This window comes from Haliaeetus leucocephalus, unplaced genomic scaffold (assembly GCF_000737465.1).
Source record: "Haliaeetus leucocephalus isolate CR32 unplaced genomic scaffold, Haliaeetus_leucocephalus-4.0 Scaffold351, whole genome shotgun sequence".
Taxonomy (NCBI): Eukaryota; Metazoa; Chordata; class Aves; order Accipitriformes; family Accipitridae; genus Haliaeetus; species Haliaeetus leucocephalus.
Window position 1 is genome coordinate 6,639,695 of NW_010972787.1, and position 25,762 is coordinate 6,665,456.

At 39.5% G+C, this 25,762-nt stretch overlaps 1 protein-coding gene across 1 annotated transcript in view; it reads left to right on the plus strand.

The window, feature by feature from the left end:
* The window catches only part of FRY (furry homolog (Drosophila)), a 176,922-nt gene extending 153,402 nt beyond the window's left edge, over positions 1 to 23,520 (plus strand). Inside the window, exons 55-61 of the mRNA XM_010572715.1 lie at positions 758 to 947; positions 7,212 to 7,361; positions 8,239 to 8,337; positions 8,808 to 8,891; positions 17,987 to 18,097; positions 21,287 to 21,480; positions 22,067 to 23,520. Of these exons, the coding sequence (XP_010571017.1) occupies positions 758 to 947; positions 7,212 to 7,361; positions 8,239 to 8,337; positions 8,808 to 8,891; positions 17,987 to 18,097; positions 21,287 to 21,480; positions 22,067 to 22,325 (1,087 nt within the window). The 3' untranslated portion in view covers positions 22,326 to 23,520. The remainder of the gene's footprint in view (positions 1 to 757; positions 948 to 7,211; positions 7,362 to 8,238; positions 8,338 to 8,807; positions 8,892 to 17,986; positions 18,098 to 21,286; positions 21,481 to 22,066) is intronic.
* Positions 23,521 to 25,762: the final 2,242 nt, after the last annotated feature.

Here is a 25,762-nt window from a genome sequence, read left to right on the forward strand (position 1 = left end):
TCAAGATTTTTCCATGCCTTATGGAGCTCTTTCAGATTTTGGGTGCTGAGTTAGACTGCAATTAGCCCATATTTATGGAAAGGAAAGGAAAGGAATGAGGATATATGAAGAAGCTCGCTCTCTGTCTGAGCACCATGTTTCAGAATCACAGTTCCTGTTCTTGGGAGCCATAGGAAGTATTTCTCTATCCCAAAGGAAAATACACAAGCTCAAGTAGCTTAATACCCTTTAAAAATGGTAGTCAGCCTGTTTCACTGACCATGGAGTGCCAAAATAATGCTCTGTCCTAAGAACAGTGTGGAGAAGGGATGGATCTTCTCCAATCCATTACATTGGGGGGGAACCAAGCAGGTCAGTATATATAAAGTTTGTACACACTGAGATTCTTTTCAGTACTTCTGCTATACATTATTAAAACCAAATTTTCCTAGAAAAGGAGTTTTTCTTCATGGGCTTTATCCTCCTGTGAAGTTTCAGCCTTCTTCCTCCAAACAATGGTACGATAAAACAATTCAAGTATTCTGGGATGGAGGAAGTATAGATGATAGCTGCCTGAAGACAGGGATTCTGATTTGGAGGTTTTTCTTGTTGTAGCCAACATCTTGCCAACCTTCAAAAGTAATTTGAAAGTTCATGAATATTTTTAGAAAGGTGCTGTAATTGGTCCTGTGATTATAACATTCTGCTATAACGTATTTTATCTGCCACCTTCTTGGTATTCTCCTTTCATCACAGTTTATTTTTTTTTCTCCTTCAGTTTTGGAGATGTTGATCGAAATGCCTCCCCTCCTCCCTCACCATTTTTTTCTGCCATCCTTGCTGCATTTCAGCCAGCAGCATGTGATGATGCAGAAGAAGCCTGGCGTAGTCATATCAACCAGCTCATGTGCGACTCTGATGGTTCCTGTGCAGTGTATACATTTCATGTGTTCTCTTCCCTGTTTAAGGTGAGAAAATAAGTTGAAGATAGAAAATCAAAATGTTTAGATTGTGTGTGGCTGTTCGGATGGTTCTTGATAGTAATACCAGTAGTGAACTACTAGGTATATAACCATTGTAATTTTGCATGCTGCAGAATTGCCATAGTAGATCTTCATGCAGAACTGTCTTCTAGCACCAGTTTTGTCATAAAAATAGTATGTATCTTATACTTGCATGTTTGGAGATAACCTTATAAAATATGGATCCACTTTAAAGAGTATTTTCTTCAGTACTTTAGAAACAGCCTGAAACAATAACTGTAAGAGACAGGAAACAGCTTTTTAATCTCAAACTATTGTTAATCTGTTCTTTTATCTCAAACTTTTGAATTCTGACCATGCCCATGTAAATGTCAACATTATTAAATATTCTGTACCTAACTGAATAGAAATATCCAGCTGCCATCATGTAACGTAAATTCTAGAGATTGAGTCTGAAGACTAGAAATACATTTCTCCTTTCTAAAACTGTATGCTTGCGAAGATAAGAATCTTGCAAAAAGATAAGAAAAAAAAGGAGTCAAGATTACAAGCTGTTCTAAGGAATGATTGTCTGGTTTTACCTGTAATTAGTCTTAAAGCCTTTTTTAATAGTTTCTGCTGCTTTATATGAGGCAGCTGCAGGATGTTTAGCATGCTGCAGCAGTGTACACAGCAGCCAGGTAACTTCATGCAGAGTTTAAGTACCCATGATCGCAGAGTATACAATTATTTACTAGCAATGGGTACCCTGCTAATAAATACACAGTCTTAAGATCTTTTCATATCTTTAAGACTATCCTTGTAAGAAAGAAGCATCATACAGTAAGAATCTCTTCTCCATCCTGTTTCCTGTGTGCTCCACTGGAGTTAATCGTTGTCTTCTCTAGCTGCACACTCTGTCCTCCTTTAAATATTACACCGCTGTATATATGGGTGCCGTATAGGCATTCTTTTAAACACTGATAAATACCCATTTGGAAGAACAAAACAGTACTGACTTGAGTGCATGAGAGTTCAATTCTGAAAATTAGTCCTCTGTTTCCTTATGATGTGTATTTGAGCTTTTCAGCCATTATGTCAGTCCTAGAGGTTAATAGCCCTGTTCAAGTGTTCTGAGAGTTATTTGTCCTTTTTGTTCTCCTTGAAGCGGTGAAAGGGAACGGGTGTCACACTTCTGAAAACTAAATAAATAAAACTGTGTAACGCAAGACCTAAACATCACCTGTAAAGTATCTGTTTAAATTCTGGCATGCCCACACTACATTTGCTGTTGTGCTTGCCCTATATTCAGAAGATAGCCTACTCATTTTCTTCAGTTGATACTGGAGGAGAAAGATACAATACTGCTCTCCAAAAAAAATTAAACAACAGCAAAACCTGAATAATAGTAATTAAAAAAAAAAAAAAGGTGTTAATAGTATCAACAAACCAGAATTTTCTAGCTGGAGTTAAAGCCGTATTTTTAGTTTATTAAAAAAGCTTTGTTCTCCTCTTCAGAGTTAAAACATAGGAGTATTATTTTCCCAGATTTTTTTCATAAGATCCCAGCTTGTCTGGAACTGTACTGTGTTTGCACCATCAAACTTTACTACTCATCCACTAACTTAAAAGACTTTTGACCCTCACCAACAGGAAGTTTCAGAAACAAGCCCAATATGTGCTAGGCTTGCAACACAAAGTACTGCCAAAATATTTAACTGTGAAATAAAATCCTTGTTTGGAGGAGCTTGTCAACTAAATACTTGGTGAAGTGAAAGAAGTGCATTTTCCAGGGCACCTACATTTCAGTCTGCATCAAGTTAATGGTATCTTGGATGTTTGCCGACAACACGCTAAACTTGTTTAAAATTCCTGAAATTATTGAAGTACTTTCCCTGTAAACAAGTCATAGTTCAGAAGTCTCTAGATTATCTTTATGGCTGCCTCTTGGTATTCCATTGAATCAAATGTCTTCCAGCAGACCAGCCAGTTCCAAGACAAGTAGATTTGAGAGCTAGTAAGTAGTTTCCACAGTCAAGCCATTTTGTTATGAAAAGTCCTCTTCTCAGAAGAGGAAACCTGAAGTTAAGAAGAAAATGTTCTGAGAATATTGCATTATTATTTACATTGACACAAAGCTCAGCAACTATATGCAGGCGTATACCTATTCATAATATGCTGGTGGTTGGCATTATTATTAAGAGTAGTCTCATGTCATAAAATACATACTGCATTCAGACCTCGCTTGAAAGATTTCAGCCACTGTAATCTGCACCTGGAAGGACATAGCTGAGATGATAACTTACAGTCCATGTAATTGCTAAATAAATGTATTTAGTGAAGTACTATACATAGATACCAAAGTACAGTCTCTCGCTGTTTCACATTTTAATATTTTAAAACACTGTTCAAGACTGCTATCTTCGTAGCTGTAGATTAATCATTGCTTTTACGAATATCTGAAAAGGAAAGCAGTAAAGGAAGAATATGTTTTCTTGAATCTAAACAGTACACTGGTCAGCTTTTGATGAAGCCATCACTGAAATGCTTTGAGGAAGTTATTTTCATAAAATAAACTAGAACTGTTAAAACACATGAGTAGATGTGTGCTGGAAGGGACCTGAAGAGTTCATGTTCCTTATCTTGCCCAGGACAGGATCAACTGTAACCTTCATTCCAGTCAAATGATTTTTAACTTTTTTCTCTAGACTGTTCTTAACCTTTAGGCTAAGGTGGAACTTCACAACGTTCCTAGGCAATGTAGTCCAATGCTTAACTCTCCTTATCGCTTGAAAACTTCTCTGTTTTTTATGCCCGTGGCTTCTTGCTCTATACACAGTGGTACTTCTTCTCTTCTTCGCAGTTGCTGTTTATATTTGAAGACCATTACCATGACTTCACCTACACCAAACTTCTCTTACTTAACCTCAGTTCTTTCAACCTTCCCCATAAGTCACATTTTCTAAACTTCGCACTGTTGCTATGGGCTCTTTTCAGTTAGTCTGTGTATTACTTGAAAAGCAAGAGCAGGTTCTGTATTTCAGCCTAAGTTCTTAACAGCACCAACTGTAAGAGAATTACCTGTTTCATAGAAGGTATTCCTGTTTTAAAACTTCTCTCTGCTCTCTGTACAGTAGAATGCAGTTAATCATTTTCCACTTGTAACCCAATGTAGTATACAGATCTTCTTCTACAAAATTTTGCCTTCCTGGTTATTCTCCATCCTGAATGTGCTCTGAGGATTGTTTTATCCTACTACTTTGTCCTTCTTTCTTTTCCCTGCACCACTTCTCCAGTTTATCAAGATCAGCCTGAATTCTAATCCTGGCTTCCAAGGAGTTTGCAGCCCCTGCAGCTCAATCTTCCGTGCATTTAATAATCGTGTTGCATATTCCATTGATCAGTATTTTCATTAATGACTTGGTTAGTGCCTGAGACAGTCCCCAGTGGAATCCTACTCAATTCATCTTTCCACTTGGACAGTCAGCTAATTAACTTCTGAATTTGGTTTTGCACACCTAGTTACCTCTAGACCAGGTTTCTCTGCCTTACTTCTAAGATAGTAAATGAATTAATATATAACATATCAATTGCTTCTCCTCCTAATAGAAAATTTTAACCTTTCCTGAAAATTAAATAGTTTGATATGATTTGTTCTGACCAAATCTATACTGCCTATTATTCATGTCTTACATGTTCCCCCATTTCCTGAACTTTGTGTTTAATTCTTTTGCTCTTGGGGTTTTTTTGAGATAAGCACTTTCCTCAAGTTTTTTACAACACCCTGTGTTCTGTGAGTTGTCAAAGTTACTTGGCTCCTAGACCTCTTAGCCAGTATTATAACTATCATAGCATGAATTTCCCTATTCTGCAAAGATGTAAAAATATCCAAGCCCTTACTAGCAAGATCTGTTCTCGCCCGAGTTTTTGTAGATGTCTCATTGTTACCTGTACACAGGTGCCCTTTCTGAGAGGAATAGGGCAAAAGAAGGCATTAAACACATCAGTCTTTTCAGTAGCATCTGTTAGTAGCTATTTGTCTCCATTGTGATTCCTTGGCCTTCCTCTTAATTATTTCTAGTTTACTTCTTGACATTCTCTCTTTCTCTTACTAGTTTATTTGGCATCTCCCTCTCTGATCGTTGTGCCTACATCACCATGCTATTTTTAGCACCGAAGTTAGTAATTTAACACAGTTTCAGTTTCTGTTCTTCTTTTTTGCATGAGTATTTGCCTGAGTGAAATATTTGTGATGCAGCCAGATGTATGTCTTAATATATTTTCTGTCTTTCAGTGGTATAGAATGTGCTTCTGCCGTCTTTTTTTTTTCCTAAAGGAATGGCTACCTCTCATTATCTCCTTTCCCCATGAAGTTATTTCTAATGGGCTCCTTCCTGCAAATTCTGAATGCATTGTAGTCGGTTGTATTATTTCTGTAATCTGTCTCCTTCACTACATCATATTCATAAACTAAATTACTCTTGCCTAGGAGGGCACTGCAGCACCTAAACAGGTTACTCAGAGAGCCTGAGGAAGCTCTGACCTTAGAGCTTTCAAGACTCAACTAGATAAAACCGTAGCTGACCTGATCTAGTGTTGACAGTAGTCCCACTTTGAGTTGAAGGCTGGATCAGATGTTCTCCAGAAGTCCATTTCAACCAACAGCTCTTGGATTCTGTTCCATAATCTGTTCTTCTAGATTTCCTTCCACTTTTATATTCTCAGCTAGTTCTTTTCTGTTGGTTAGGATCAAATCTAGATCTCTTTCCTTTGGCGGAAGAGTTGTCAGCAAGTTTCACTGAAACTTGGACTGAATCTTTCTTTTCAGAAGCCATCATAGTAGTAAATCTCCAACTGTCACCAAGCCTTATGATTCAGATGATTCTGCTAGTTGCTCATAAAAATAATCATTTACCTGGTTTGGTGATAAGTAAGAGCCCCTTGCCTCTACTACAGAGTCAGTGCAGCAGAGAATCTGAACCATGTGCTGAGTGACATGTGTAGCACTTTTTGTTTCTGTGTTGAAGTAAGATGGTAGAAACATAGAGTAAGACAAGTATCAGTCTATCCGAGCTTGACTGTGTTCAGATGGCCAGTTCAGATGCTTTAGAGAGAGATTCACAAATAAGCAGTTATGAAATTGGTCTGTAGAGGAAGTTTCTCTTTAACCATTTTATAAATTATTGATAGTGTATACTCTACCTACAATGTGAGGGCTTATGTAGCTTTTCTTGAAAGGTCATTCAATCCAACAGCTTCCATTATCAATATAGTCTGAATTCAGCTCACCTGATTCTAGGTGCTTAACTTCAGCGCTCCAGTGTAGGAGCAGTAACAGGCTATTTATATCTCTGGCATCCAGATTGGTATTTGCCTCTCCAGTGAGGCATGCTTATGGTAATACAGGTCCTAACCTACATTCCTCAGAGGAATGCCTATGGTAACGTGGAATGAATCATATAAAAATGTTGCATACTTTTATTTTTAAAAATATTTTCATGTTACTCCCACCTGCTGAGCAGCTGGCCTTAGTGAGATATATTTTGGCAGTGAAACCTGCTGTGTATTGATCAATATCATTATTTCAGTTCCTGCAAGACTAATATATTATTTTTATTTATTATTCACTTTATATATTATTCACTGAAAAGAAAGTAGCAGCACTAGAATGTTTCTGAAGACTAGACTGGTCTAGGACTCAAAACACAAAAAAACTTTGAGAAGAATAATTCCCGGATGCCATGCAGTATTTCTGGAGTCCTCCCAAGCAGCAGAAAAGTTTTAGTAAGAAAGTTTTTCCCACAGGGGAAAACAAAAGGTTTTTTCTGAAATTTCCATGCTGCTGTTTGGCATTAGGATGTCCATTATATTATCTGATTAGCCACTTGACATGGAATACTAACAAAACAATGCCCGGAATGGGCAGAAAAAGTAATGTGCTGATCAACTCTGTTAACTCTGAACAGCCAAGGAAAAAAGCTACCTGCAGGTAAAAGACTTTATAAAGATTGAATTGTCTTTACAAGAAAGAATGTATTTCGGTAGTAGATTATTATGAATTCTGTAGTTAGTTTCACAGCTGCCCAGCTGTACACCATCTCCAGCATAACTATTATTCAGTATCCTTGAGCAGACGTTCAGTTCTCCACAGGGAGATGGTCTGTTTTACATGTGTTATTGTGCGAAGGAAAAAAAGCCTGGCGTTCGTTTGCAAAGGAAGGAAGCTTGTACTTGAGTAAAGAATGTAATAAACTGTATTTTGCTTTCCAGAATATTCAGAAAAGATTCTGCTTCCTAACCTGTGATGCAGCTAGTTACTTGGGAGACAACCTGCGAGGAATAGGCTCCAAGTTTGTGAGGTCTTCTCAGATGCTAACATCATGTTCGGAATGTCCCACCCTTTTTGTAGATGCAGAAACAGTGAGTATATTCCTTTCAAAAGGTGTGTGCTGCATTGCAATGTGTTACTTTACTGGCTGTTTCACTTTTGAGCAACTCCTGAACAGATATGTCAAAAAGGTACTCACCTCCTATCTCTAATTTTTATCTGCTGTTCTTAACCATATTTCCATTAATTTTCCATATTATTTTATTAGGCAAGTAACGGCAGATGGGCAATATAGAATCACAGAATCATAGAATTTTAGAATAGTTATGATGTGTTAAGCCTGTGTGCCAAAAACCAATATAAAACCGGTGCCTACCAGAGCCAGTTGGCTCCATAACTGGAAAGGGAGAAGCTATTTTTTACATAGTTCAGCATGAAAGATGGTAACATGTTTAGTGGTTTCATTTGAGTCAACTGTGATGTGAGCTGGATGATAAAAATATGTATTAGGGAATGAATGAGATAGCCCTTCCCATTGTTTTCATTCTGGCCCATGTTTATCGAACAGCATCAGGACAGTGTGGCCTCAGACAGAAGTGTGGAGGTAGGAACTTGCAAAATGTAATCTTGGGCCTACTGCTGTGACTGTGGAAGAGCTGTACCTTACGTCATCAGAGAGCTGTGGAGATTAACTAATTAAGCTTTGTGCAATATTTTATTTTAGGGAAGTCCTCTGCAAAGCTGTTAGAACACAATTTCAATTCCACATTATCACAGGTGCAACTTTTGCTGTTGAGTTTGCAGTACAGTAGTCTGTCTGTATTTTTGCATAAATATAAATATTTTTCACTATTAGTATCTGTAAATCTAAGTATTCTTTTGCAAGATCTTTACTATACTTTCTACTCTGCTAATATTTTTGTTCTTTTATAGTGACATTTACTAGATATTTTGATTTCATTTCTCCAGCTGCTCTCTTGTGGCCTTCTTGAAAAGCTGAAGTTCAGTGTTTTAGAACTGCAGGAGTACCTGGACACATACAACAACAGGAAAGAAGCAACGCTCTCGGTATGCTAGATTATGTTATGTTCTTGGTTTTGTACGTGTATATACATGTCTATGTCAGGAGACTGCAGATACACTCAGTTCTGTTTAAACTAATGTTTAGTAGAAAAACATGTTTCAGGTACTGGATTCATTAAATGTTTCTTCCTGAACATATGAACCAGAACTAAAAAAATAGCTATTGTATCCCTTAATTTTAGAAACATTGGCATCTTTAATATTCCTTATCTGTCCTTTATCCTATTCAGTAATTAATTAATTTTCTTGGTTTATGCAATTCAAATACTAATGGAAATCAAGACTACACTTTTAAAATTACAATCAAAGCAAATTGTCACAGTCTGTGTGCATAAAAAGTGCAACTGCAGATTTTTATTTGTTTACATGCTGTGCTGTGACACTAAAATACTGCTTACCTTTCTTCAAACTATAGCGCTTATTCATATCTTCTTTTCATTTCTTTCTGAAAACAGTGGCTTGCAAACTGCAAAGCAACGTTTGCTGGGGGCTCACGAGATGGAGTTATTACCTGCCAGCCAGGGGACTCAGAAGAAAAGGTAATGAATGAGCAGTATTATTTCTCTCCTGTAAAGTGACAGGTGTGATATATCTTGTTCTCGGACCCACAAGAACCTGCTGTGCCTCCTCCTTGTCTGTCTGCTGGGCTTGGACGTAATCCAGTTTTCACACCTAAGGCTCAAAGGTATTGTTGCGTCAGTCCTGGCCGCAGGAAAGGGGAAGTATTCAGAAGCAATCCTTCTGCCTTCCTAGTGTAGACAAGGAAGCAGAGCTAACCCTGCCCGGGTTGTGTGTGCTCTCCCTTTTAGAAAGATGTTGCTGCAGCAGTTTCCCACAGCGCTGTGTCTCTGAAAGTCACTCCTGGTGTACTGTGCTTCCACACTACACCCATTTTATCTACGGCTGTTACAGGCTTGGTCTGCCCAGCAGCGAGGCTTGCCTGGTTGAAATACGCTTAGAATAGTAGTTATGAAATAATGACTGTAAAATGGCCAGTGAAATAATTTATGCTGTAGATGAGTATTTATACCTAAGGCAAAATGTCTCTTTATCACTTTTGAACAGAAGTTTTACACGCTTATATGCATATATATATACATAAATATATATATTTAGTGTGTTGATTCCAGTTAATAAATCAATCTTTTCAGAAATCAGCACCATCAGCAGGCATTCCTGTTATTTGTAATACTACTATAGGAAACAGCTGGTATCTTAGTGGTGTAGAACAAGTTGAGAAATCTTTTTTTGTGGGTTTTTTGTTGGGGTTTTTTTTTTCATTTTGGAGGAAAAAGAATGGAAGGATGGGAAAAAGAGGAGGCCGGGGAGAATTAGCCAAAGTCAGGAAGCAGCAACAGCATGTGGAAAAAAGTGACATCTCCTCTTTCCGTGTAATTTAACTTATAAAAGATAATGCTGACATTTTCAGAACACACAGTTGCCTATTGTAAACATTTTTTTCAAATACCTTGTTTTATTCATATGTTGGTTTGTTTGTCTTCTCCCCCAATTCACTTTATTTTCTTCTGTTTTTATCTTAACCTCTCTTTCTCACTTCCATGTATTTGTGTTCCTCTCTTTGAACACTCTTGATTTTTATTTTTTTATGCCATTTCCCAAGAATCCCAAATCCTTGCCACCCCTGCGTTTTGGCTTCCTTGACCTTATTAGCAAATCTAATTTGCTAATAAATCCTCTGGCTGCAATCACAAGCAGTGGGAAAACTGTTCAATCTTCCCCCACCTGGCATCGGTACCAGCAAAAGTTACAGACACCTTCCGATGCATTTAAATAAGATACTGTCTCTCTTCTGTAATTGTAATGGTGTACAGAGAAGTTGCAAGTGAGCTATTCTCAAATCTAAAAAAGAGAGGCCTGGAACACATGCTACTACCTCTCCTACAAGTACATCAGGAGAGGGAGCTTACGTATACGTAGGGAGGTGTAACTATTGGAACGTGCATGGGCTTTCTCTTCCCACTGATGCACAACCCCCTGAACAGAGACTTCAGACGGTAGTGTTACATGTCTTACTGTATACAGCTTAGCTTATCCTCTTCATCCCTCTTTTGAAAACCCATAGAATGGGATGGAGGATCACACATCTTGCTGATAATCTGCATTGTTTCTTTTTTAAAAAAGTAGAGGAGAGAGAATGCTGAGGATAAGGAACAAACTGTGATGTAAGCTCATATAGCTGGCCTAAATGCATCTAAAAGTTAATAATGTCGTGTTCCACTTCTGCGGGTTTTTTTAATTAGGTGTTCTCTGTCTCAGAATTAAATGTGTGTTTTGTGAAGCGGGGGTTAGTATTCTTACTGCTTATTAAACAGACTGAAAAGAAGGGTTTCTCGCTCCTGCAGGAATCCCTGGTCTCTCCCCAGCATTGTTCCTTCATCCCAAAATGCATTATTCCTTGGAAGTTGACAGGATGGTAGGTCTTTGATCAACAGGCGTATTTCTTCCCCTTCTCATTCACCTGTCAATTGAAGCAGCTTTTCCCAAAGGAACGTTCTGTTTATTCAACAAAATTGTAATGGGAGGAAGAGTCCAGGGAAACTGAGGAAATGTGATTAGTAAGGGACAAGGAAAAACTACTCCTAGAGTGGCAAGTATTTGTCTTCTTAACATTTTTCTCCTCTTCTCCCTCAACCTAAAAGGCTAAAGAATCTAGTAATTGTAGGGAAAAAAAATCTATCCTATAGTGGTAGTCACAAGGGAACCTGCCTGAACTCTTAAACTCATTGAGGATTAGACTAGGGCCTGAAATCCTGCTGAAAACTTCTGGCATAAAAAAAAATTGCTTAGCTAAGCACAAAAACAGGCTACTTCTGTAAAAGGAGCAGAAATTATTGTAAGGAAGAAAAAGCAACATGTTGCTCTACAGAAGGCAGAAATCTTAGATTCTCAGAACTCCCCACTTGCTAAAAAGCTTGAGGTGAAAATAGTCCCCTCTACAGACAAGACAGACATAAGGACCAAATTCAGAGTTAGCGCAAGCAGTTGCATCACAAATGCCTGCTGATGCTGGTAACTCATTTGGCACCAGTTTCTTTAATCAGATCTTATTTCAAAATAATTGCACATGATTTGTTGACCATTGTTATTGTTACTGAAAATGGGCAAAGGCAAAAATTGCTTATTCTGACATTAACGAAGCTTGAAATAGAAGTTGTCCAGGTCAGCTACTAGAGCTAGCAACTTTTCTGAATTGGGTAAAAGCTTCATGTCCCAGAATGCCTTTCCCCCCCTTATTCTTGCAACAGATGACATGATTTGGGTATGTCTGTGATTTGTAAGCTTTGATGCTACGTTGGCCAACAGAGTCTCAAGGACGTAGGAGTCAATTTATAGACAAAAGGTAACACACATACTATTGTGCTGTCCGTCCAGGTGTAACAGTCTTAGATGAGTACAGCTATCAGTATGTTCTTCAGCTTTACTGAAAGGGGATTTTTTTAGAATCATAGAATCCTTCAGGTTGGAAAAGACCTTTAAGATCATCGAGTCCAACCATCAGCCATGCTCACTAAACCATGTCCTGAAGTGCCTTGTCTACACGCTTTTTGAATCCCTCCAGGGATGGTGACTCAACCACTTCCTGGGCAGCCTGTTCCAATGCCTGATCTAGTCAAAGACCGGTTTTGTTTGGTAGTTGGTTTTTTCTGGAAAAGACATACATGGAAGATCCTATTTTTCTTGTCAGTTAGCACTGCTAATTCAGATAAGTGTCTATCTCCTCATGAGATACTCCACAGTCAGGACGCACCTACCTTAAACCTTCCTCATCCCAAAGCTCACCACAAGCTAATGGACGTGGGCTTTGCAAACTCAAACTGTTAATGGATATTTAAAACATGCTGCACCCCATAAAAATTTGCCCCCAAAATTCAGAATGTACCTGTTTCTATGGGTTTCCCTGTGGCTAAAGGTTCAATTACTCTAGGCCACCACTAAGACTGGAGGTGTACCTCTTGGGGCCATAGTCATCTGTAGTTGAGCTGAGTTACAGTAAAGCTCAAGGGCACAGTGAGTCTCATTGTTAAGTTAGAAATTCTTAATAATCAATAATCAATTATCTGAATGCTGTTTGACAGATCCATGGGTTGACAATGAGGTAAAATTGGCCTGGGTAGGCAGCTTTTCTAAAGGAGGAACACAGCTGTGGTTTAGATTTCTCCAGACAGAATAGTTTCTACTATCCTTCAAGTCCAGTGCATATTTAAGAATGCACAGCATATGCTCTGTCTCTCTTTTTCTCTCTGATATATATATACACACACACACACAAATCTGTATGTATGTATACCCACTTCCTAGATTGTGGGAAAAGCTTTTGTCTGCTGGAATGTCAAGTCACATAGAATACCTTAATAAAATGCACTTGCAATTAAAAACCCTTGCACACAGCAGTTACTTTGTTATTGTGGGACTCTCCTGTGCCAATAAATGACTAAAGACTGTGTTGCCATCAAAGCGTTTATGTCTTAAGAAATAATTGTGTAACTTTCATCTCTTTTCAGTATGTAAAAATGATTCCTTGAAAAAAGCAAGAAGGCCTGTGATCTACAGATTACTACTTTTGCTATCTTCCTGATCTGCTAATAGTACAGAACAGTAATTCTCTGTCTCAGTAAAAAACTAAATCAAAGTATTGCTTCTAGGGGGTGTGTTCTTCTTATGTGTAGCATTTACTAGCTGCATAAAGGACTGTGCAAGTGATCCAAATACTCTAAACATTTGGTATTTTCAGCTGCCAAACCCACTAATTGTGTAGTGTCTATCAACTAATCTAAAACAACACTTCCCTTACTATAGGAATTAAACTAGAAATTGAGAAGAAGAGTGAAGGCTAGGATCACTCCCCCTGAGCCCTTGCTGCTGAGGACTAAAAGAAATGTCACTTAGTCCAATAATTAATGTCTTTTCAACTTCCAAGGAATATTTCATTTTATGCTGAAAGAGAGAGGAAGATAAGCTACAATCATGAAATTGTAGAGCAGTATTGAGTTGAGCATCAGTAGTTTAGGGAGATTCTGTATCCAGTATATTTTCTTTCAGTGAAGACTGAAAGGGTTTTTCATGTACTGTGAAACCCTTTCCCCACTCCTTTTTTTTGGCTTGCCCTGGTTTTGGAAGCAGTACAGAGAAGACAGCTTTTTCTGGAAAAAAAGACCATGGAATTCACTTATTTGCTGCTTCCCCCCCCTTTCTTTAAAGTAAATTCCATGGCAAATTAGAAATTATATGTGGATTCCAATATTTTTGAAAGTCCAAATGAAACTTGGTGGCATGCTAAACTTCAGAGGAGCTTAAGACAGAGACAAACAAGATTTGAAAAACACAAGCCAGCATACCTGTGAATTTATTAGAGCGCAGTGATCTGTCTGCTCTTGTCCTCTTCTTATCTTGAATTTAGCTTTACAAAGCTTAATTTACATGAACTGAATGGAAGCCAAGATATCAAGGGTTTTGTTCAAGAGTACTAAATAGAAGAAAAAAACTGTTCAAGCAATGTTAAAGGCATAAAATTAAACATCACAGGAGCTTAAAGCTTAGTTTGTCATAGCTATATGAAAGAGTACTGCAGGATTTGGGATAATACTTTTCATACATTTTTTAATAGTAAGGCCCATGGAAAGAAGCCAGACTGAAATACTTTGTTGGGCTATATCAAGTTAGCATTATTTCACATTTCTGCGTTTGCTGCCTTTGTATTGATGGTAAGGTAAATAATTTTGATAAGAATTCCAAATGTTTATTAACACTTGTGCATATGCACTGACATCAGGCTGTAACTGGGCAGATGCACTGTGTTTGTTAATTACAGCATTTACGACAACTCTGCTCATCTAAAATGTCTTGAGAATCTAATATATATAAAATAAGGAAAGCTGCATTAGAAGTGCACAGAGTGCAAATGTTAGTTCTTGGCAAAGAAAAGAGGAACACTTTTTTTTGAGGAGAGAAGTTAGTTCCATAATCTTTGAAATGCTAATGGAGGTCAACTAGAATTTTTATTACTATTGCAACAGGACTTACACTGACATTTTAATAGCTCCAGAATTAGGAATCAGTGAATCATTACTGGTGAGAGGAAGGAATACAAAGCTGTCTGAACTTGTGGCATTGCCATGTAGTGAAACCAAACTGGCATTTTCCATTAATTTCTTTTTTCTTATGATAGTCATAACTTAAAAGTTATATGTGAAATGTTTCCATTGCAATGTGCCAAGTAATAAATCTGGCAGTCACAAAGCTAATCCTGGAAATTTCATTAGATCTATTATATCCAAAAATAGAAGTATTTATAAATAACAAAGTATTTGTAAATAACAAAGTTCAGTTCTGTTCATCACTTGAAAACCCTGCCTAATTTTTTGAGTACTTTGCAATATGAGCCCTTTTTAATAACAGAGAAAGCAATTTTAAAGAAAAGTGTTACTTCAAGAGTTTTCTAACACAATTTCACTGTAAGTTCCTGAGCTACTGAGTGGGATAAATCAAAACTAATAAATCTGAAGATCTAACTGAGGATATTTAGACTGTAATTTACCATTAGAATTAAAGCTTGATTTTATTAAGAATGCTGTGCATGTTGTACGTGATATTTCCAACCAGTTATCAGGTTGAGGCAAGCATTGCTAATACTGCTGACAAGTTATGCTATTAAAGATGGGCTGTGCTTCCTATTGCATGCATTACACTGACACTATACTTTCTTTCCTTTCCTTTTCTCCTGTGCCATGCTTGCTGTGTAGCAAATGGAATCTCTTGCAGTAAGTTGAAGTTCTTTCATATTCTTTGTCCATCTGTAGATGGACTAATACACCCCAATTTTACTGTTTTACTTCTAAGCATGTTTTCCTTTTTCGTTATAATTTTCCTGTAGAATATGTGGTCCTACATGCTGTGACTAAAATAATTTACTAAGGTGTGTTTTGTGAAATCTAAAAATACTGTGCCAGAATTCTGACACGTTCATGTGCTGTTTTAAATGGTCATTTACATAAAATTTTAAAAATCAAGCCTGTGAAGGGTTATAATGTGCTGGAGTGGAAGATAAAATTTGCTGTTGTTTTAAAATTTATAATTTTCAACTTGTCCTAATGAAAACCTACAATTTATAGTTGACGGTTATGTTTCAAATCGGTTTTGTTTATACGTTGATGAATAGTTTCACCACTATTGGTTTCTAATACTTATTTAGGAATAACAAAAATCGAGTTGGTTGATATGGTAACTAAATACTGAGTGAGTCAAACTTGAGTCTTCAGTTTGACCTTAGTTGGCCTTCATTCAGGTTAGCAGCCAGAAGGGTGAAACCGAATTATTGTTCTCCAAGGACTAAAAAAAATCATGTATTACATGCCGAGCTGTCATGAGACTTTTTTTTTTAATTATGTTATGCTCTGTCCTGGTTTTCAATTAGTTTTTAACTCCCTGACAACTTCAAGTATAGGTGTGTTTAACTGCTATGTAGTGTTGCCAGTTCTCCAAAATTTGAACAGGATGAGTTTGGTGCCTGCTGGAGAACCTCAGGCCGAGTCCCTGCCGGTGAATTAAAGAGGACCGGGGAGCAAGCCCGTGTTCCCGGGCTGGCGTTAGGGCTGAGCGGTCCGCACCTTCCCCGGCTGGGTGCCAGCCAGCCCCTGACATGCCCGAGCACGTTCGAGAGAAGACAGAAGCCAGAGCCGTTTCCAGGAGGTTGTATCTAAACAGTCGCTCTTTATTTTGGGAGGAGAACGGTTAGCCGCAGGGATGCAAGCTTGGCGGTGCTCCGTGGCCTCGCTTACAGAGAATGGCCTCTGGGCAGGTTTATTTAACAGGCAGCATCCCTCACGCCCTAACTCTTCATTTTCTCGGCCACAGATAGGTTCTGTCCTAGCGTGTCGCACATCCATTCCCCCCCCTTTTTTCCCCACCACAGATCTGCTGGGCCTCGCTTCTAGCTGCCGCGGGTCTTTGCTGTCCGATCAGGTCTGGTGGGATTCCTCCCTTCCGGCAACAAACGTTAAACGTACGGACCGGGGTACCAGAAACGGTTTATCCGTAATGGCGCAGAGCTCAGGGCGGGCAAACCCACAGTGCTGACCGTTGCAGACCAACGCTGAGGTGGGAGCAGCCCCGTCTCCCTGGCCTTCAGCAGGACCAGGTTGACACCCGCTGGCTTGGCACTCCCCTCCTGCTCCCGCTCTCCTCCGTAAACCTCCTTCCGAAGGAGACTAGCTCTACCTCGTTTTGGCAGTGCCCTTGGCTGACTGTTCATAGGTGGTGTCCACCCCTCCCTGACGAACAAAGCTGAAATTTGCCAAAGAACCTCTCTCTCTTGACCTCAAACCTTCTCTGGCTGGTACAGAAATTTTGGGAACTGGAACGCTAAGTATATGGTTCTAATTTTGGCTTATTAATAAAAACCCTGGCACTTAAATATTGAACCATATGCAAATAAACACTTCAGTCCAATTAACATTTATGATGTTTTCAAAGTACTTTTTATTAGTATTTGTGCTGGCATTTGCAGAAACTCCAATTCAGCAACTAGCTGAAGTACATGCTGGTAGCTAAGCATGTATGAAGTGCTTTAAGGAAAGCACAAAGACATTAATAGCTTCTTCTTTTCTGCCATGTTTGGCATGAAACTCTGCTCTAGTTCCTCCAAGCAAATTGGAAAGATCCCTGAGCCCACCCTTGGTCACTGGGTCTGTAAGAGAAGACAAATCAAATCTGGTTTGAAGTCTGTAAGGCTTTCCTGCCAAAGGGTCGGGAGGCCTCCTGACTTGTACTCACAGATTTTTCACTGCTTCCCTAATTTGCCAAAGATTAAGTACTCCTCCCTTCCGCACCATGATCCAGCTGTGGAACTGCGGATACCAGGACCATAAGCATATTAACTTGACTCCTCCGGCAGACGTGCCCATTGCACGTTACTTCAATGTGTCTGACACCTTTTGTGTGGTGCTGCGCATTACACTGGAAGAAACAACTTAATATTCATAGAATAGTACCTACTTAATCTGGGAGAATAAATTGCAGAAGCCAGATGTCCTCTTACACATTAAACTCCATCCATCTGTTGTATGGTTTCTTTAAGGTGGTGGAAAATCCCTGAGCTGGGGTTTAAGTTGAAGAGCTGGCATTTCTTCCTGCTCCTGGCTGGATTTATTGCCTCTCTTCCTCTCCCCTCAGAGAAGCAGGCAGGAGCTTTGACCCTGTTGGACAACTACTTCATTGCTTCTCTCTTGGATTTCCATCGTCTTAGAAGAGGTCTTTGGCCATTTCTGAAGTTTTTTAGAGTTTTATGTTCTATGCAGCAAAGTCATTTCCCCCATATTCTGCCTCTGCTTTCCAGCTGCAAACTGGAGACAGTAAAGCTAACCTATATAAACTGCTTTGAGATTGATGCTGATGGGTGCTATGTGAGAGCTAGCCATCATAATTTTGATTTTCAATGTCATATATGACTTACCTGCAGAAGAAACAACATTACTTGTTTTCTGAAATAGTATATGATCATACTTAAGTAAAATCATGTTTTTTGAGAACGGAACTATCTCAATGCGTTTTATTAGTTATTGAATCGCAACTTATGATCTTATTAATTATTTCTTCTCCTACAAATCCTTCTCTCTAGCAATTGGAACTGTGTCAGCGATTATATAAACTGCACTTCCAGCTGCTGTTGCTTTTTCAGTCCTACTGTAAACTTATCGGACAAGTGCATGAAGTCAGTTCCATGCCAGAGGTATGTAACAAACTACAAGGCCTTACACTGAAAATACCGCTTTACTTTCATGTTCTTATTTTTCTTTCTAAGAGCTTACACCAAAGATTACACTATTTCACCCTGAATATAAGTCTGCAGACAAAACCCTTCAATACACCAGCATCTGCATTAAAATGTAGTCGAGATGCTGGATTTTTTGTAATTGCCTGTACTTTCAGAGACTGGGATCTTTTATACATTCAGTCTTCAGAAGTCATTTCAGTAAGTGGTAACAAACTAGAATGATATATGAAATCTTAACCTCACTCACACACTTTACACGTAGGGAGGGCTCACACTGTGTGAACATCTGCAAGTGATTTACTTTTATTTTTACTTTAATTGAGGCCTTAATTTTTAGGGAAAATGAGCCTTCTTCACACATACAGAAAACATCCTTTTCCTGGATCATGACTGAATTTATCTGAACTTTGTGGAGACACTTAGACCAGGAGCACTTGTTAGCATGACAGTAACAAAATAATTTGGTAAATTGATCTTAATGTGGATGCAAAATTAAGTTTTTTGCTGGAATAATGCATTGTGATTTCCAGCCATATAAACTGTCTCCTTTGCATGTGCATTAGACTGGAAATGTCAGCAGCAGTTTTTGACAAACAGCTATTAAATGTTTTTGCATCCTCTCATACCTGAGCAAGCAAAGGTGCGTGGTGTAGAACTACTTTATATTTGGGCTGCAAGTGTACTGCCTGATCTTGTTCTCTGGATAAACAAATCAAAATCAGTTTAATGTTTCCAAAGAGTATTAAATCTGTTTTAAAAATATAATTAACTAGATACCTTAATGTCATAAGTCTTTTTAATTCTGTGAGTTTTACAAGCTTTCTTCTTTAGATATTTTTTACACAGTACACTATCGCTTTTGGCCCCAACGGCCTTTTGTTTTTAGATATATCTATGTATCTTACTTCACAATGTCACAGTCACAAGACTGTGATGGGTTGACCCTGGCTGGACGCCAGGTGCCCACCAAAGCCGTTCTATCACTCCCCCATCCTCAGCTGGACAGGGGAGAGAAAAATATAACAAAGGGCTCGTGGGTCGAGATAAGGACAGGAGAGATCATTCACTAATTACCATCATGGGCAAAACAGACTCAGTTTGGGAAAATTAACTCAATTTATTACAAATCAACCAGAGTAAGGTAATGAGAAATAAAACGAAATCTCAGAACACCTTCCCTCCACCCCTCCCTTCTTCCCGGGCAGAACTTCACTCCCGGATTTCTCCACCAAGCCCCCCAGCGGCACAGGGGGGACAGGGATGGGGTTTACGGTCATCACACGTTATTTTCTGCCGCTTCACCTCCTCAAGGGGGAGGGCTCATCACACTCTTCCCCTGCTCCAGCGTGGGGTCCCACCCACGGGAGACAGTCCTCCACGAACTTCTGCAACGTGGGCCATTCCCACGGGCTGCAGTTCTTCACGAACTGCTCCAGCGTGGGTCCCTTCCACGGTGTGCAGTCCTTCAGGAGTGCACTGCTCCAGCGTGGGTCCCCCACGGGGTTACAAGTCCTGCCAGAAAACCTGCTCCGTGGGCTCCTCTCTCCACAGATCCGCAGGTCCTGCCAGGAACCTGCTCCAGCGCAGGGTTCCCACAGGGTCACAGCCTCCTTCGGGAACCCACCTGCTCCGGTGTGGGGTCCTCCCCGGGCTGCAGGTGGAGATCTGCTCCATCGTGGACCTCCCTGGGCTGCAGGGGGACAGCCTGCCTCATCGTGGTCTTCCCCACGGGCTGCAGGGGAATCTTCGCTCCGGCGCCTGGAGCATCTCCTCCCCATCCTTCTTCACTGACCTTGGTGTCCGCAGGCTTGTTTCTCTTACATGTTCTCACTCCTCTCTCCGGCAGCTGTTCTCACTCTCCGAACTTTTTTTCCTTCTTAAAAATGTTATCACAGAGGCGTTACCACTGTCGCTGATTGGCTCGGCCTTGGCCGGCAGCGGGTCCGTCTTAGAGCCGGCTGGTATGGGCTCGCTCTCTCTCGAACACAGGGGAAGCTTCCAGCAGCTTCTTACAGGAGCCACCCCTGTAACCCCCCCCACCCCCCGCTACCAAAACCTTGCCACACAAAACCAATACAACTTTAGTCAAGTTTATTTTCAGCAACTGCATAAAATGTGTAATACTTTGAAATATCTTTGAGGTGATCACTTTAAGTTGAATGATCATCATTTTATATTTTAAACTATTGAGGGGAAGAAGTTATTGTACTTTGCTTGTAGCTGTAAAACAAAATTTGAAGCTAAAAAATCTATTTTATGACAGATTCTAGTAGTTCAGAGATTCTCTATAAATGGAAACAGTTTGTTTTATCAGATGTGCTGTAGTAGTACAAAGACTTGGAATACTTCCTGTATCTTAAGGAACTGTTCTGAAGGCTGGCTCATAATGTGACTGGGCTGTTCACTTTTAAGAGAAGACAGGACAGTAGGCATCTACTCTCAGAATAGTCTAAATTTTAGAAATATTTTGTGTTCCTTAGAAGATATTTGATTTCTGTAACTGTATTTCACAGTTACGATTTTGTTATGAATAACGCAGCCTATGAAACTGGGGAACAATAATATGAGGAACAGCTGTTTCACCATGAAATTCGCAATTTTGCTGGAGCCATAAGCTATTATTTAAAGGAAGTTCCATTGATTAGTTCATGTGATGGTGGTTATTTTTAGCATGTATGAGCATGAAAAGGTAGATCTTGAGAAATGAACTCTTCACTCACAAATTATTTATGAGTCTTGTGCCATATTAACTTTTCAGCCTGACAAAGGGTTATACAATTCCTGTCCATCTGTTAATCATATCAGATCCTGATTTCTTAATCATGATTTCTTAAACTTTTCCACTATGATATGAAAAAGTAGCAGGGGTGAAAAATAAAAGATTGTTTAGATGTGCTCTTGCATTTTAGCAAGCCAAAAATACAGCATAGGGTTACAGGAAGCACAAAGCTTAAAAATCTGTAGTTTGTGTTTTCCCTATATTGTACAGAGCACAGAGATCAAGAAGTGTCCTTGTGTTAAAATGGGGTCTTTTTCGTAATGTGTACATCCAAAGCAGTAGTAAGAACAGACTTGAAATACCTACTCCCTTTGGTGCCTATGGAGAATGAAAATGCCCGTCTCTCATCTTTCTCCTTGGAACAGCTGTTAAATATGTCAAGAGAACTGAGCGAGTTGAAGAAAAATCTTAAGGATGCTACTGCTGCAATCGCAGCTGAGCCTCTGACGACAGAATCTGAGCCCACATTCAATTCTACAGAAGCAGCTATTCAGTCCATGCTGGAGTGTTTGAAGAACAATGAACTTGTTAAAGCCGTCCGACAAATAAGAGAATGCAGGCAAGTTTTGCTACATGGCTCACATTAGACTTTCATGTTATGAGAAACATATGTGTTTATTATCTTCCTATCTTTATACTAAATGTAATGTGCTGAGCCAGCATAATTAATATGTTTCAACAAGTTATGTGGGGGCGTTGATATTATTAACTTTTGCACTGTGTTCCACAAGTAACAATATCAAATCAGCAATACAAACATGTACGCTTGCAACAATTAAGATGTTTAATGACATCGTGTAGATCGAAAGTACTTCTGTGAGGCTCTTAAGAATCTTTCTACAGAGCTAATTCCTTACAGGTGTATGTCACTGGCATCAGCTAACATTCAGCCCAGCTTCACTTTCACTTATTTGAATGAGTTTTCTTAAGCTTTTTTTTTTAGATAATAGGAATTGCGCTTTTATGTGATTTCAGTGCCTGGTACCAGAGTCTGAGTAACAAATGAGTAGCGTAAAACAGCGAGTTGCTTTCGGCTTATAAGCGTGTGCGAGTCAGTTCTCCTTTTAGCGATCTCTGTCACCTAGTTTCCGTCTGTGCTAATAAACCCATAATGATACGCACATTCTTTTCCTGTTTGATTGCAGGATTTTGTGGCCCAATGATATCTTTGGAAGTAGCTCTGACGATGAAGTCCAGACACTACTGAACATTTACTTCCGGCACCAAACCTTGGGTCAGACGGGCACCTATGCACTGGTGGGCTCCAACCAGAGCCTGACTGAAATCTGTACCAAATTAATGGAACTGAATATAGAGATCCGCGACATGATTCGCAGAGCTCAGAGTTACCGGGTCATCAATACTTTTCTTCCAGACTCCAGCATTTCTGGCACAAGTCTCTGACAGGACTCTTGTGTCCTCTTTCAAGCTGGGAGTGCTGCCCTGTTGGAGTGAGGTGGCTCAATGTCTTCTCAGCCTTACAAAGGTTTGGTCAAACTGTACTCACTCTTGTTACGTTTAGGATTTCTTCTAAAAAGATATGGGCTGAACTTCAAACGTGTAGCAATACTGTAAGGACAAAGGTAGCATAGAGCATCCGGGACAACATCCTTTGTTGCACAAAAATCAGTTTAGCATTTCACTGAGCAACTGCAACTCACTACTGAAGAAGTGACTTCCATTGCATACCAAAGCCTACTACACTGAACAATACTTCCTTTATAGCAAATTAATTTTAGGTTGGCAAAAGTGCAATGTTTCCTTCACGAAATAGTATTTTTTGTTAAAAAAAAAACTTGTACATTTTTTCCTTTTTCTCTTATTTGGTTGAGTGAAAGATGGGCAGAATGAAGCTGGCCACAGAATCTCGCAAACTTGTTGGTCAAAAGCTGAGAGCCTGTGTATATGAAACAAATTGTAAATGGACTACAGTTTAATGTACACTGTAATTTGAATATGATTACTGTATCTTAAAACAACGAGCTGCTATGAAGTACATTTCCTAATGTTACTAGGCTACTGTCTCTGAAGGTACTGGATCATATCACAGAGGTCTGTTCTTAGGCCCCCCAAGCATCATGAATGGTCTTGGTAGATTTTCTTTTTTTTTTTTTTTTAAAGGACCTTGGCTGCTTTTTACTAGAGGGTTGCTTTTATGAATATATTTATACTATTAAAGGATGGTCGATCTAATTTAACTTGCCATTTTGTAGGAGAAAGTCCCATCACAGAGTCAAATCTTTTGAACTGTTATGCATGCATATTTTTATTTAATACAAATTTTGAGTATAAAAAGTAAAAATATTAACGTGAAATGCAAGTTCTCATTTTAAGTTTCTTTAAAGAGATGTCTTATTTTATTTGTAATGTATATATAAAAGTCATACATGTATCGTTTTTTTCTTACATTTAACTGCTGTCCAGTGTTAAATGTATGCATGTAAATCTGTTGCACATCTGAGACACTTTTATTCTGACAACTATGTAACTTATTCACTCTGTAAATACACTTACCGTTTTTGTGACGTAACTTGGGTTGATACTTGGATCAGTACATCCATTTAACTAAAATATAAAAGTCATATATAATCACAACACAGTATGTGCCTATTGTGAAGATTGTGTTCTTGTCCGAATCTATACTGTTGCAGATGGTATCCATGATCAGCAGCCCCCAAAGACACCTTGTTCATCGTTTATGGTGAAACTGCTCATTACACTGAAAGAAAACAGTGAGAAACGTAAGGAGTTTTTTGGTCAATCTGTAGTTACAACTTAACCAGAAGGAGTACGTGGACTAAAACAGTTTCATAACTGAAAAAACATCCAAAATGCAGGTGAAGGTTTGTTTCTGTTAAAAACATCAGTAATGGTCCTATTTGTTCCAGCGTTGGGTTCTGGTGGGGTTTTTTGTCATGCTAAAAGTAAAAGAAAAGCTGTCCAGTCTGCTGTATCAGCCTCAGCTCTGAGAATCCAGTAAAGCCCTCTCCCCTTCACCCCCTTTTCGTTTTCAGAGTGCTTGCACAATTTTACATGGATCTTGAAAAATACTTGTATTGATGCATAAAAGGGGTGAAATTGACTTCTTTTACAGGTTTTCTGATTTTGCAGTCCACAGAGCTCAGCAGCACAGTTGTAGTTGCAGGACAAAATAGATGCAAGGCAAATGATACAGCTATTTTTCTGAGTAAAATAATCCATAATGGTTAGAAAAGTCTTCAAATTTCAGTTATGTGTTTCACTTTTGAAAGCTATTCAGAACTGTAATTGGGGTGGTCTGCAAAAATTTTAGTGATTGGTGAAAGCTGAGAAATGCTCTCACTTGGCAAAATCATGGGTAGTGTACAGATCACAGAATGACAGGAAAATTCAGGTTGGAAGGGACCTGAGGAGGTCATCTAGTCCAGTCTCCACTCTGAAGCAGGGTCAGCCGTGAGATCGGATCAGGTTGCTCAGGCCTTTGTCCACTTGGGTCTTGAAAACATTCAGGGGTGGAGAGTGCACAGCCTCCCTGGACAACCTGTTCTACTTGACTCTTCTCGTGGTGGAAAAGCTTTTCCTTTGTCCAGTCTGAACCTATCTTATTTTATTTTATGTATGTTGTCTCTCAGCCCACTACCGTGAGCCCCATAGAAGGGCCTGGCTCCGTCTTTTCCTGAATAACCATAACCTGGCAGGCTATTTTTAGGTGCCCCTGAAGTCTTCACTTCTTCAGGACTGAGTAAGCCCAGTTCCTTCAACGTCTCCTCACAGAGCAAGTGCTCCAGCCCTGTGACCAGCTTGGTGGCCTCCACTGAACTCCTGACAGTTGATGAACATCTCTCTCATATAGAGACCCCCAAACTGGATACGGTAATCTAGATGTGGGCTAGCGAGGGCTGAGGAAAGGGGGACAATCACTTCCCCTGCTCCGCTGGCTCTACTGCTGTTTGTACAGCCAAGGATGGTGTTGCCACCCTTCGCTGCCAGGGCCCACTGCTGGCCCCACAGCCAACCAAACCCCAAAGGCGCTTTCCGATGAGCTGCCCCCCAGCCAGGCAGTCCCCTGTCCATGTCGCTGCAAAGGGTTCTCCCCATCCAGGGGTAGGAATTTTGTCAAAGACCTCCAGAGGTTCCTTCCACCCTAAAGTATTCTGTGGTTCTTCACAGATACAGCAAAAGCCATGATGTAACTATCTAGCTTTCTTAACATAATTTCTAAACTTCAGGTAGAATAGAAATTAGTATATCCCCAACAAAGTCTCACTGAAGTCTTAGGACAACGCAAACTGCAGTAACGCCCCAATGGGCTTCTACACCACCAGTACTTTAATTAGGATTCCCCTGACTGCATTGTCTATATGAAAGCACATTCAGTTATTCCCTTCAGTTATATTTAAGCCACCTACCCTGGAGATACCTTACCTGACTGGAAGGCTTTCAAGGCACAAACCTGTATTTGAATCAGGGGCACAGGGACTTGTCCTATGTCTTTTGGGACACATTAAGTCTACGAAATTTGTTACACTCTGTCACAGATACCCCAGCTCTAAAGGTTTTTCCCCTCTTCACCTGGAAAACACATGAAGCTTACACTTTTCCTTCCTGTGTTACAGACATAGCCTGTTCTGGCATACAGCCTTTGATTATCAAACTGCTGTGATTCTCTCTTTTTTTTTTTTAAATACATTTGACAGAGGCAGTGTGAGGAGACACTTGCAGATGCATTTACCCCAGACTTTATGCTCCAGAATGTTCACATCTTCCACACTAGCCGAGTCTGAGTGACTGAAGGAAAAACTTGCTATTGCAGTTTTAACCTTAGCATGCCCTAAAGGCAGACTAAAAACAAAAGCCATTTT